General features: G+C 44.2%; 1 protein-coding gene across 1 annotated transcript in view; it reads right to left on the bottom strand.

Annotated features, from left to right (window-relative positions):
* Window positions 1-14,200, bottom strand: part of lgr6 (leucine-rich repeat containing G protein-coupled receptor 6) — a 36,251-nt gene that overhangs the window by 14,339 nt on the left and 7,712 nt on the right. The window contains exons 2-3 of the mRNA XM_076096537.1: window positions 7,720-7,791; window positions 1,651-1,722 (exon numbers count right to left, since the gene is read on the bottom strand). Coding sequence (XP_075952652.1) covers window positions 1,651-1,722; window positions 7,720-7,791 — 144 coding nt within the window. The remainder of the gene's footprint in view (window positions 1-1,650; window positions 1,723-7,719; window positions 7,792-14,200) is intronic.

The raw sequence follows: 14,200 nt of genomic DNA, 5'->3' as shown, positions 1-14,200 counted from the left end.
AGAAGAAAAGAGAAAGAGAAGCTCCTTGGGTGGGCTGCTGATGTCATTTTCAGAAGAATGGAGCAAAACGCGAGGAGGAAGTGGCGAGCAAACAATATCCCTCTCTCTTTCCTCTCCCTCCCTTGCTTACTCTGTCTGTCTTTCTCTCCCTCTTTCTTTAAAGTTTGTTATCGTGACCAGTAGTCTGACATTAGCTCACAAGGCGTAGCATCTCCAGTGTGTCGCGCTCAGCATTTAGCCTTTATTGTGGTATCATGGTGCCTCTTTGTGAGTCTGCGAGGCCTTGTGTCACAACAGTTAAATCTTAGCTTGCAGTAAAGTTATTATAACAATGTAGTATCTTTTGTTTGTGAGCATGAAATAACCTTGATGCCTCAACTGCCAAGTATGAGACAGTTTTTCGTCTGAATTATTTATTATCTATTCATTTATTTAGATATACTGTAATGCTTCAGTGTAGAAAAAAATGCTCAGGTTTTTAGAGGATCGGGGGAATGTTTCCACTGGGACGATGATGCCATGATAAATACATCAAATTGAGCCTTTTCCTGTTTCAAAGAAATTCCCTTGGGGAAGCTTGTACTCCACTCTGGGTTCATGACCTCCTGTGTGCGTGCACGTGCGTGCATGTGAGTCAGCACGAAGTCATCTTGTGGTTACCCTACACATGGTCAGCGGTCCATTTGTAACACAGTCTGACTTTAGCTAACATACTGAGGAAGGAAACCAACAGCTCAGCTGCTCTGAGGTCAAAGAGACCTTCCAAAGTTTGCTAGGATGTTATAGTTCAAAGCATGAATGCTTTCAGTTGTGTACGAATCCAGGATATGTGTGTCCTTCTGCAGTAATGACATAATAGCCGAGGATTCATGGCTGGTTTCGGTGAGTTTCACAGCACAAGGTGAAAGCAGATCAACTTGTGTGCCTGGTAATCCCCCAGATTCCCTTATAATTACAAACCACAATTCTCTAGCTAAATTTATAATCTGTGGCAGAGCTTCTCAAACTTTTCTCAGCGAGGGTCTAAGAGGAATTGAGTTGCCATGGACCATGAAAACCTCCTTAATACCCTCGTCTCTCACCCAGTACAAAATACGGCAGTAACTTATGCAGGGGACACACGTCAGAAAATGCCTTGGTTTTTATGGCTGCTTTGCACTTTTTTTGTGATTTAATATTTCACTGCAGCGCTAACAGTTGGTGGCTATGGATCATAAGGCTACGAACACACTAGGAGAAATGGAGTGTTGAGGGAACAGCTTTGAATGGCACTTTAAAGTGATTTCTTTTGTCACTTTCTGTAATCTCGGTGGGTGGTGTGACTGGGAGGTCCCTGCATTACACCTGTGTGTGTGTGTGTGTGTGTGTGTGTGTGTGAGCATGTGTGTGTGTGTGTGTGTGTGTGAGCATGTGTGTGTGAGCGTGTGTGTGTGCGTGTGTGCTTGATTACAACTGAATCAGGGCTTGTTTGAGAATGAAGGAACCAGCCCATAAACCTTAACTACAGTTAATGATGCGTGGCCTGTGTGTTTTATCCAAGGCAGGAGCGCAACTCTATCACCCCATAATGCTTTAGTGGAACAACACACCTGGGATGTGGACCGAACCACCAGAGAGCGGTAGGGTGGGAGGGTGGATAAGGTTACTTACAGAACTTTGAGGTTGTGGAGACCCTGGAGAGCGTGGCCTGAGATATACCTCAGCTGATTCCCTGAGATACGCCTAGGAGAGAAACACGCAGATCAAAAAAGGGAAAACAAATTATACAAGTCAAAAGTGAAATTTAAGCACATGAACGAAAAGATTTACAAGTCTCTTAAGAGAAGTTTTGCCTTTTGCTTTATTCTACGTTTTTGGATTGAGCTGTATGACTTCATCCTTGAGTTCCTGCTCTGGGGTTACTGCTGGGGCAGTATGCAAATAACAATATTCGATTCCCTTCATTGTGGTTGTTATTGGCCCAAAGCACACCCTGAAACCTTAACCAATCCTGGGAGCTCTGATGAGTGAGTAAAGACTGAACCGAATGAGACAGAGACTGGGTCAACCAGTGCAGCCTGAAAGTATATTTGCTTGTGCGCATGCAAGTGTGTTTATGTGTGTGTGTGTGTGTGTGTGTGTGTGTATAGTAAGGTGTATATTATATACGCACACATGAGCACATATGTGTGTGCAGTGTGGATGCGTGTGCTATTTTCTATGTCCTTGAGGTAAATTGGGCTCGTTCTGAGGGGCCTTGAGGACAGCGAGGGAGAGAAACCACACACATTCACATAAGCAATCCAATCAGTTTGTTTATCAAACACAGCACCTAATGGTCATTTGTGAGTGTGTATAAGATGTCCAAATAAATAACATTCAGTCCAACAGAGTGACTCTCAAGGTCATGAGCTGGAAGCTCAGTTTAAACACATATTTGGTCTTCACAGCTCGAGACCACCCACTTTTATTAAACACACACACAAGTTAAAAGTCACTGATTGACATGCTCCTGCTCACACCGTTGCTCTGCAGGTGACATTTGCCTGACATTTCGGGCTCATGCAGACTGCCTCTGGCTGAGTTGCTCCATCTGTGTCAGGATATTGAAATATTGATAAAGCACTCTGCTTGCCTTTCCAAGCCACTGTCATCCAGATGGTAATGGATGAGAGCTCCCAGCAAACTCCCTCTGACATCTGATATTCATGTCAACATGTCTTATTACTGTGCAGTGGCAAACCACGCAACCCCTCCCGCGCCTGCCAAATCTCACACTCATCCCAGTTTAGAACTCTAGTCGAGCTTGTATTTATCAACACAAGCACACACACCCACACATACACTTAGATGCATACCCGCATCGGCATACTAGAATACACTCGAAACGGACTGATCTTTATCCAAGCTATTGTGGTGCCATTTAGTCATGGCTCTCAAACCACAGTCAAAACTCATTCAAACGGACTTTGACTGCGTCACATGAGGTGTTAATACAGATTTCAGACATGGAAGACACAGATCACAGAGCTGGTCTGCAGTGACTGCTGCTCTTTGACCTCGCACATTCTAATATTCATTCTTATTTCAAGATAAAGGAGTTAAATTTGCACTAAGATCACTAAGCACACGTAAAGAAACATGCACACTGCCCATTTGTTGTCCCTCAGCAGGCGATAGGTCTGCTTCTTCGATACCATTTCAGTTTCCTCTATTGCACAAGCTGGTCACCGGGGACCATTTCGATAGCTACTTTTCCAGAGGTAACTGTTTCAATCGACCTTTCTGAGTTCCTGACACCAGTAAAATAGATCTACGCCCATTTCTGCAAAGACCCCGAAGTACCTTATTTTGGTTCCTGTTCAAACGCAGTGATTACTTACAGACGCATTGGACAAAACAAAGATATAGGTAGCACCAAAGAAAAATAAATGTCTTCAGTGGGGGGGGGGGGGGGGGGGAGCAGGGCCAGCAATTTAGAGTTTCAGAAAACAAACATGGTAGTTAAGGCCATGGTATGATGTGCACACCCTACTGCCAACCAGCCTTTCTCTATTAGCTGCACCATTGGAGCCAAAACAGCATTAGAGTGGAATCATGCTTTTTTTTCCGACTTCATTTGTCAAATGGATAATTATGTCGAAAATGAAGATGGATATTGAAAAAGGAAAGAAATGTTCAGACGTTCTTGATAGACACCAACAGAACACCGGCAGTTGCCATTGACCAACAGTTTCCATGATATCAGTGTGCGTATTTATGTGTGTACGTGTGTGCCGCACTTAGCCTCCTAGTCATTCCACATCAATCTCATTCTAATGAAAGGCGCCTTGCTCTTGTCAAGCTGTGGCTCCAACTGTTTTTTCTTTTAATTTGATTTGGGGATGGTTGGAATTTTTCTTGGCCCCTGGACTGGGTTGATAAAAATTCCACGTCAGCATAATTCAGCTCGATTGACGTGATTCATAGATACAATAACAGGCTAGTGTGTAGTTCAAACATATGGGAGAGAAGTGGGAGGAGTGGTAACAAAGGTGAGACGACCCCGCTATCAGAGCTGATCTGTGAGGGCACCACTGAAGCATGCTAACTGCTGATTAGCCCATGTGTCACCATGTCCTATTGCCTCAAAATAATAAAGACAAAGAAGACAGAATAAAGACCTAGACAGCAGAGACAGCATCATATTTTGGGATACTATCTCAGGTAGTGATAGGACACCATAACGGTAGCATGGCCAGGATGGCTGATTGGAGTCGGTGATGAAAGAAGAAGGCGAGGATAAACAGGTCTTATTGTCAGAGAGAGGGTGTGTGTCTGTGTCTGTAAGTACATATACATGTATGACCTTTTTCACCCGTGGTCCATCAATAGAAATGTTATCCCTCCTTCTGTTCGGAGGTCCAGCCTGAGGGTCAACCACTTAACCTGGCGTTAACCTCTGAAATTACTGGAGTAAAATATAGACATGTGGAAAACAGTGTGTGTGCGTGTGTGTGTGTGTGTGTGTGTGTGTGTGTGTGTGTGTGTGTGTGTGTGTTTGTGTGAGAGAGAGAAAAACACAAGCAGACAAAACCCAATGTTGGCAGCATTAAAAGGAAAATATTTAATTGACCTAGATAGTCCCAGCTGTGGTGCACCTGGAGTATCAGTATCAGCCAATATTGTAAACCCTTAACCCTCACCTACGTTATACTCCTGGCCTATCAGCAGACAATCGTATCACCAAGAAGAAGACAAGAAGGGCAGCGTTGGCCACCACTTGCCCTCCTCTAAAATTTGGACTAAATTGATTTGATAGTTGGAAAGCACATTCCAGAGTTTCAGTTTTGAGCCGATAACAGGACCTAGCACCATATCTCACGTGCGTTCACTTAAGCTGGTAATATTGTGTGCCAAAAAAAAGAGTCAAAGCCAAGAGTCATAGAGGGTTTTAAAAAATCCAGTGAGATTGTTGTTCTCGTCGGGCTGCTTTGAATGGGCTGACTTCAACTCTGTATTTAGGAGGTGAGTGATGAAACCGATAATGATAAGATGAGCATGAGAGACTTGTTTCAAACGGCTGATTATGACGGGATTCAAAGGAAGAAGGCAAACTGACATGGGATCTCTTAAGGGAGAAACAGCATGGACTCTGATACTGATGATAGGTGGAGAGCATGATCGCCTTCGAAAGTAGTTTTCAGGAAGGGCTTTTAGGGGGACAATTTCCCTGAAAGCACCGGCTGCCAGTTCCAAGTTGCAATTAGATAAGAAATAGATAGTGCATCTTTGATATTAGAGGAGAACATTTGAATACAGGGGAAGTCTTCGATATGTCAATGGATGAGTAACCAGTCTCAAAGTCTGTACCTGATTGCCTGCAATGCTGCCCTCTCATTAATCCATAGACATGAAGTCTGCCTCTCAGTCGCCTCTCTTCATGCTCTTCATGCTTTATGACAGTTGCGTGCAGGTTTGTGTGTTTTGAATTGAGAGTAGATTCACTGATCAAAGCGCTAAATGATGGCTTAATGAGAGGTGTCTGAGGTCAATAGAAGGGAGGGGTAATTACACATCTTGTTATCAATATCAATGCCGCAATGAAGCAAAGGGAGGTTTGCTATATGCTTTGTGAATTAATTTAATCACCCCATTTGAGGTTCAAAGGGATTAGCTCTGTGCACTTAGATACTATAGAGGTGAGAGCTGAGCGAGGAGATAAGAGGCGGCATGATACAGTTAACGTTTATGAGCCGTGCTTTAGGGAAACAGGATGAAAGCTGGACTTCTTGCCATAAGCAGATTTGTCTTGGTTTGTAAGAATGTGAAAGGAAAAAGTCAGAGAAAAAAAAAAAGTAGAAAAACTATCAAAGGCAGTGTCTACAGCTTGCAATATAGCCTGCAGTAAAATGGAGATGGGGGGCTGTAGAAATTAATTGGAAAGGAGGGAGATAAAGTGAGGGAGTGCAGACAGGGAAGTAGAGCCCAACATCAAACAATTTATCACTACCAGTCACAACATGTCTGGCCCTTGCTTCTCCCTGTGCTACCAACAAGTGCTGTGGACCCACATCAAACGCTCTCGCTCTCAAACCGACCGTGTTTAGAGCCTTGGTTTGTTTTTCTAAGCGCTATAACTTGTTGTAATGATAATGTGTTTACCATAACCTGCTATGCTTCATCTCGCTAAACCTCCTAGACGGGAGTGGATGTCAGAAATGTGCTTCTCCCTGCCTTGGAACATCATCATCGTCTCAGCATGTTTCCAGAAATGGTCAGCAGGCTACAAAAGTTTGGCTTTAGGGCAGGAACATCCTCCTTGGAAGAGTTACAAAGCAACAGAACGTCTCCATAAAGTGTCAGAACACAAGAGCGATACAGAGGAAGCAAGATCAACAGGGTTGTAAAACACTGGGAGGATTGTCTCTGGACAAACACTGCAGATCCAAGACCCCCACCCCCTTTTTCCCCAATGCAGGCAAATGTCAGCATCGATGTTCAGCATCACTCTGCGCTGTGTGGTTCTGATTATTAGGCCATCAGCAATATCTAACCTGAGCCGTTTTTTTACGAAGGCAAAAGTTGAGATCAGCAATTCAATGCACAACAATAAATCAAGTCTTGAATTTCATTCTCTAACTTCAAGGTGTCACAAAACTTCATTGCTCAGCTTCGCTCTGCACTTCAGATCCGGTTTGACTGCGATTCAAAGTCAACTGAATGGTTATCCAGCCAACCTTTTACTTTCATCATGATTAGCTCATGCGTCACAGACTGCAGCTGCAAGAATTAACAAAGAAAACAGCGGACTGTTCAAACACCCCAAGCAGACACACACAAACACTGCAGGCTTCAGAAGTAAAAGAATCAGGTGAAGGCTGACACACACACACGCACACACATTCACACCCTCGGGCCATATCTGTGGGCTGCCTTTGTCAAACCGAGATTTAGCTGGGTTCTGCTGAGTGGTCAAATCAGATACCGGCCAAGTCGACCGAAAAAAATGTTCAAAAAGTTTTGTTGCGGCGTGTGTGCTTTCATCAGCCCTGTGAGAGTGAAACCCATACCTTCTTTTTTTGTGACGCACTGACCAAATTCTGCCTGTAGCACAAAGTATAGAAGTGAAGGAATATGTTCACAGAGGCTGAGTCAAATTCTTAGTCTTGTTTTAATTTAAATTTTAAAATTGTTTAATTTGTTACCAGCCAAGAAAAGTATAAAGAATCTGTTTCGGCATTTAATTCATTTAGTGTAACTGCAACAATATCAAAACATTCGTAATGATACCCAATCGTTCGTATACTTAATGTTATATAGCAAGAAAAACATAACATTCTCATTTTACCGCAATTCTGTCCTGAAGTTCTCCTATAATGATTTGTTTGTCTTGGCAAAGGCGTTTGTCTATGTGTGTAATGCTCCTGCTGAGCTGTCCAGCTGAAACAAGAATGCAGCGGCTTGGATGCTGAGCATAGAACCTGCTCTCTAAACACTTTAAGAACCATATATTCACTCTCTGAGAGAATATCAGGTTCTATTCTCCTCCCTCCTTTGTGCAGCCATCCCAGGATCTGCTATTGTGTTGCTGCAGGCAGTTTCTTGGTAGGAGAGATCAGAGGCAAGCCAGAGTCATCAATCCCTATCACTGGGTCTGTGCGTATCAGCGGCTCAGGGAATGGCTGTTTCTTGTCATATGTGAGTTGTGATGAGGGAGTTTTATCAAATCGAATGTGAGTTGAATGATTTTGTACTCACAGTTCTGATAACAGGTGCAGTCGGTGGAAGGCTCTGGGCTGGATCTCACTGATGTTGTTCATGCTGAGATCCCTAGAGAGAGACAAAGGGGAAACATGAGTATCAAAGTATCAATCAATGTAACTTGTAGGTGCTCTTGGCATGTACAATTACAAATGTTTAAACCGTGGTTTTCACATGGCGATCAATCATCAAGACTGGGGAGTAGTATGCAGAGAGAGGTTAGAAGGTTAGGTAGAGAGGTTGGAGGAGGAGAGGGAGGAGAGGGAGATGTAGAAGAGAAATTTTCCCCAATGATTCATTGTTGGGCAGCTGTAATTTCCTTCTCGTCCCAGTGACTCTTTCTCTTTTCCAGATGTCTCACTCTACCTTCTCTCAGATCTGACCCCTCAATCTCCCTCCATATCTATCTATCTCTCTCTCTTCTTCTTTTTTCCTCCTCAGGTTTCTCAGGAGACCACTTCCTTCTCCTTTTGTTCATGGCTGTAACACAGACACACTCCATTTCTCTGCCTCTCTGACACACACGCTGACGTGAGAGGGTGTGCTGAGCGGTGAGTGTTGACGCAGCTGCGTTGCGGTCAAAGAGGGAGAGGCGCAGGATGCTCCAATACATGCATGCACACTCACACGTGCACAGCTTCAACACACACATGTAACCTACTTTTTTTTTACACTTTGGGACGGTATGAGGACAACTTATGTGTCAGGCTCTGGTAGAAAACATACATAACCCTGTGGCCTCAGTCATGTAAGGTCATCTCTTTGATAAACACAATGAAAGCAAGGAGGTGCTACGTCACCCCTTCTTTGCTTTCACAGCCCTTGGGGTCTCGCAAGAGTCTTCAAGAGTGAGGCTTGTATGTGCGTGTGTCTGTGTGTGTGTATGACACTAGCCATTGCTCATAAAGCCAGACCACCGGGCTAGCAAGTGTAAACTGTGCTCTCAGAAGCCCTTTGCAGTTGGGAGTTTTGACACACTGGCTGTTTGTTTGTCAAGTCAGCCAAGCTGACGGGGGTGCTGGCTGAATCTATCCGCAGGCCTGATCTATATTCAGCTTCAGGGACGATGTGGAAAGAAACACTGCACGGCAATATTCTGGTTCACCCTTTTGGATAGTTGAGTAGCCTGTCGATTAGCAGTTGTGACAAGACAAATTCAATATACCAACAGTTTGGTACCCCGTCAAGGATAACATTTAACATCAGACAGTCGGGATGTGGACTCCCACTGTCACTATGGGTGAGGTGTGTTCTCACCATGTGATGAGCTTGCAACGTTAACTGTGTCCTTTTTTAGGTCAGATAATTACTGTACGCGGCCTCTGCTGACATTGAATATTTTCCTTATGAAAGCATATTTTTTGGCATGTTCATATCCCTTCATGGGAATTTCCTGCTACACATGCCCCTTCCTGGGAGGTCTGACTGCAGATAGAGGGGTTCAAGGTGTTTCTCAGGGTCCAGGACAAATTGGGAGGGTGGATGCTTTCAATCAGTGTTGAGGGGAAAACTGGCTGATCCTCTAATGTTATTGCTTTTGTCTGTAACAGAATAAAATAGGACATTAATATTCCACATCACATTACTGACCTCAACTTTGTTGTATGTTTTAAAGAGCATGTCCCCGTATTGTCTGCATGTTGTGTTCTGATAGGCCACCACAAAAATCTCTATAAACAGATTCTGCATTTACCTGTAGAATCTGTAGGCAATGGGACAAGATTTAGTCAACGGAAGAGCTCTTTCCGTTTGTAGTCTGAGAAGAATTGCCCGATCACGCTCGAACAGGCTTTGGTTAAATGCATGTAAACCGTCCGTGTGGAGAGCAAAACATCTTGGAACCCACTGGCTATCGTCTGACTATGATTTGGCTTTTAATTTGTTTTTTTATTCGCTTGTAAACTGCCTACTTGTGAAAAGATCCGGTCGTACATGTCGTCTCTCAACTCCCACTCAGGTCTTGTATCTCAAGTTCCTAATCGGACTGTAAACAACGAGCAGCGCACGGAAAAGGAAGTCTTGGCCCGGATATCCGCTGGCTACATCGGATCCCCAAAAATATAGCCCCTCAACCACAGAGGCTTATCCGTTGTCAGACCGATCTGGTCCAGTTCTGAGATTGTTGCCAAAAGGACGGGACACATTTACTGTATGCTGCGGAGAGTGGTAATGCATATTGACAGCTGGTGGTGGTAATGCACCATAAAAGGTAGGAATGGGCCAATAAAAGAGGAGAAGAAGGAGACCGCAAGTCAGAGTAAATGATGCACGTTTCGAAACAATCAGAAAAGGCTTTGCAAATGTTTTAGGAGGTTTGGGGCTTTGAGGATGCGCACAATGCAGTTTGGTGTGAAACATTTGTTTGTTTTCAATAAAAACTCCACAGGGCACCTTTAAATATTATAGCCCGATTTTATGTCTCATTTTATTATATTATAATCTAATAAGATTATATTGAAATAATTGCAGTAATGAATGAAAGACACATTGCAAATGTTCTTTTAAGTGCACATCAGCAATCCTGAAAATGTAATGCAGCGTAACTAATCACTTTTCTTAGTACAATAATTCAGAAATTTAAGAAAATCAACAAAAAATGTGTAATTTATCATTCTCTTTCCTCACATTTTTGCTGGCCTCAGGCCTCCCTCTCAGTAAAATTACTGAGGTAATTTCTGGCTCAATCTGCTCGGACTCCATGCAGTAATGGGGTAATTGGGGATGAATGCAACGTGAAGTGTAATGATGAGTGTGGTGCACTACTGCTTGATTAAAGTCACGAGTAAATATATGCGATAACAAAGTTGCTATGGAGATGACGCAGCCAGCAGCAACTGCAAACCAATTGACATAATCAAGACTGGGTGACATCACGTATAATGACACAGGAAGCCCACGATTACCTCATGGGACCTCATGAACAACACACCTTAATTCCTTTTATTGTCCGTGTACTAATATTCTGAGAACAATCTTTATTGGAACATCCTGGGGGGGATCATTAAACCCATAGCAACACACTCGCATGCAGACCCACGCACAGACACACCATCCAGCTCCTGGGGATGCGCCACAAGAATGGAGACAACTCTCCATTATCTGGTCCTGATTAAATAAGCCATAAACAAACGTGTGAAGTCCATAACAGTGGCCTCACTTAGAGAGAATAAACACGCCGCAATGGAGAGAGAAAATGTTTAAAAATAAAGACGCACAGTGGTGAGTCATGGGGAAAGGTTGAATGCAGCTCTGCTGTGCTCTCCAACGAGCTCATTGGGAAGCCGGAGAGAGAGAGAGAGACATTTCTGCTTTGCAGGCCAAGGCCTCTGCTGACAACTTGACGTATCGTTGGAAGACGCTGCGCTATGGCTTGTTTTTAAAATCAAATAACAGCTGTGGCTTTTTTAAACCATGATAATTATGATTGATGACTACCACATGTGCATTGTGTCGGCTGGCGCTGTGACGTGCAGATATTTTCAGCGCAAATAAACGGCCGCAAAAGAAATGAGTAAGAGAGCACTTAAAGATTCTGCAGGCTCCGCAGTATATGGGAGTTTTACAATTAGAATTTCTGTGTCCCCATTTAATGAGCACCTCGAATATGTGTGTGTGTGTGTGTGTGTGTGTGTGTGTGTGTGTGTGTGTGTGTGTGTGTGTGTGTGTGTGTGTGTGTGTGTGTGTCAGTGTGTCAGTATCTGTGTCTGTGTGTGCAGCACAATATTTTTTTCCATTTATAGGTGACTGCGGTGTGTGTGGTAAGATGTCTGTCGCTCATTTTCACACCCCTATTGTTTTCCAGTGAGCCTGCAGATGTGGTGGGTACAGCCCCCGGGTGCGCTTTCACCACATCATACATGAGCGCTGCCAGGGCATGGGAACAGATTGCTGTGTGTGTGTGTGTGAGGGACAGAGAGGAAGTTACTGTGGTTTCTTTTCTTTACTTTTCATGTGAGTATTCAGCAGGGAACCGTCCTGCCCTATCTTTGCCATCACGGCGTCAAGACAGCAGCCTGATATTGTTCCCAGGACAACACGCCTCTCATCCGACAGAGGCACACAGGCCATCTCCTCCCCTCAGATCTCTGTCTGCTGCTGAATGACGAACTAAAGACTCTTGAGCAGTATTGGGAGCAGAGGATGCAGACATGGAGACCCATGCTCATCCCTCAACAAACACAATCCCAAATGTGCCTCTTAACTGTTCTTTTTATCCCGCTCTGCTCTGAACCCGCAGAATGACTGACAAAGCCCCCAGTGATCTCTTTCCGTTTCCCAGGAGAGGAATTACATTTTCATGTGCCTGCATGCAATTTAGTGTGTATAAGCACAGTAGCGTGTGTGTGAAATTGTGGCCAATGTTGCAGCAATTGGAAGAGTCAGAAAAAAATGGAAATTTTTCCGTTCCTATTCCTCCCATCGTTCCGTGATTTGCAGATACACAATGTGCTCTGATAGATCGTTTATTCTTTCCTCACCAAAGTGTGTGAGTGTGTACGCTTGTGTGCATGTGAATGTAAGAGAGGAAGGTTTGGCGGGGGAAGAAAGGTAAAGCACTGGATATTTTACTACTTTATGCTGTGATTGATAGAGTAACGAAGGCAAGGAGCTTGTCTTAAGGGGGGAACGGAAGCATGAAGAAACAGAGGTACATTTACATTCATCAGCCTTGGCCCTTTCTCTCCCTCTCTCTTATGCCACTCTATCGCTCACACTCACTCTTTTCTCCCCATCTCTGTTTCAAATTCCAACCGGAGCATGGGGTAATGATAGTATAATGTGATTTATCATATTTCCTCTTCGCCGTCAACAGAACTACTGAAGTATGCTATCGGCTCTGTGATCAAAGGCAGTGTGTGTGTGTGTGGGTGTGAATGTGCCCCTAGCTCCATTGTAGCCAATTTCAAACTGGAAGCTGACAAGAGTTGGTTGATTTAGCTCAAAACAACTGGCCACATCATATGAAAACAAACACTCGTATATGTTCATAGACAAACACACACACACACACACACACGCTACATCCACAGGCACTCGTACACACTCCAGGCTCCGGGTGGCTTTTGTGGCATCCACGGACCACCCTGAGGAGTGAATATACCCTGAGAATGAGACAGATGCAATCAGCGGTCAGGTGTCTGTTTCTATCATCAATGGTGAAATGTGTCAGTCAGACAAAAGCTGTGCGGGAGAAGGCTGATTGGAGATAAGTTAATACATTTCACTTTGGAGAATTCCTTTGTCTCAAAGTTTAAAAAAAAAAAAACGGAAAGTTTCTGGCATGTTGCTCAAGCATAAAATTGCATACAGGTATAGTAGGCTACATAACGATGCATAAAAAGCATGCAAACAAACAGGCTTTCATTGTTGCCCTTTAGAACGATGTTTTTCATGACTCTCTCTCTCACACACACACACACACACACACACACACACACACAGAATCACTTCACAAGAGCCATGCCCCGAGGTCTTCCCTCTCACTTCCTTTCCTGCTCTCTCTCTCTCTCTCTCCCTCGTTCTTCTTGCCTCCCTTCCAATCCCTTTCTCACTCGCTCAGGTGGAGACTCTTACCAAACAAACAGCAAATAATGGCAGTAAGCTCTGCACCTTTGAAGGCGGCTTATCCGTAGGGAACATTAGAGTAATAGATCTTTAGTGGAAATCAACAACCAAAGCCTTGCCCAGAGGGCAGGAGTTCTGCATTAGCGGTGCTTGAGCCACACCTTGGCTGTCTTTTACAGTAACTACGACATTAATGTCTTCTGTCGGATTCAGCCAGTCTGATCCTCTCCGCTTAGTGCTATGAAACAGTTAAGGCCACGATGAAAGAGGATATTTTATTCCACACAATGCAACTGGTAGTCAATGCTCGGGCGCCGCCTTAAAGAGGGCCTAAATGGTTGTGTGCATGTGTGCATGTGTGTGAGTGAGAGAGAGAGAGAGAGAGAGAGAGAGAGAGGGCAGAATGTGTGTGTGTACTGTGTGTGAGGGTGAGGTCTAAGTGTGTTAGCTTTTGCTATCTGAATAGACTGACTGCTTTGGCATTCAGTTTCTCTCATGGTCACACAGCTTGCACACACACACACACACACATACAAACACACAGGCATGCACAAAGAGTCAGGAAGGAGGGTACAATGCTGTCCTCCCCTCCTCCTTCCTCTAAAGATGTGTTTTTTTTTCTCTTCCTCCCAGACTTCCTGGGAGGGGTACACTGCCCTTTGTGTCCGAAGGCAGTCTCTCTTTATCTTTCCCTCTCTTATTCTCTCTTTCTCTTATTCACGGGGCACAAAGAGCAAGGGAGAGGGCGAGGAGAAGTCTTTCACCTGGATAAGGAGGGCCACGGGGAGGACTCGGCTACAAAAGAGCAGAGAGGGAGGGAGGAAGAGAAAACAGGAGATAACAAGACAGAAAAGGGAGATGCGTCTGTGTTTTTGTCTTCCCGTGTTTTGTGCTCTTTTCCGCTCGCTGCGGT

Source organism: Anarhichas minor, unplaced genomic scaffold, assembly GCF_050575085.1.
Source record: "Anarhichas minor isolate MPS153535 unplaced genomic scaffold, ASM5057508v1 ptg000003l, whole genome shotgun sequence".
Lineage (NCBI taxonomy): Eukaryota > Metazoa > Chordata > Actinopteri > Perciformes > Anarhichadidae > Anarhichas > Anarhichas minor.
Note: the sequence above shows the minus strand (reverse complement) of the source record. Positions and strands in the feature narration are given on the sequence as shown.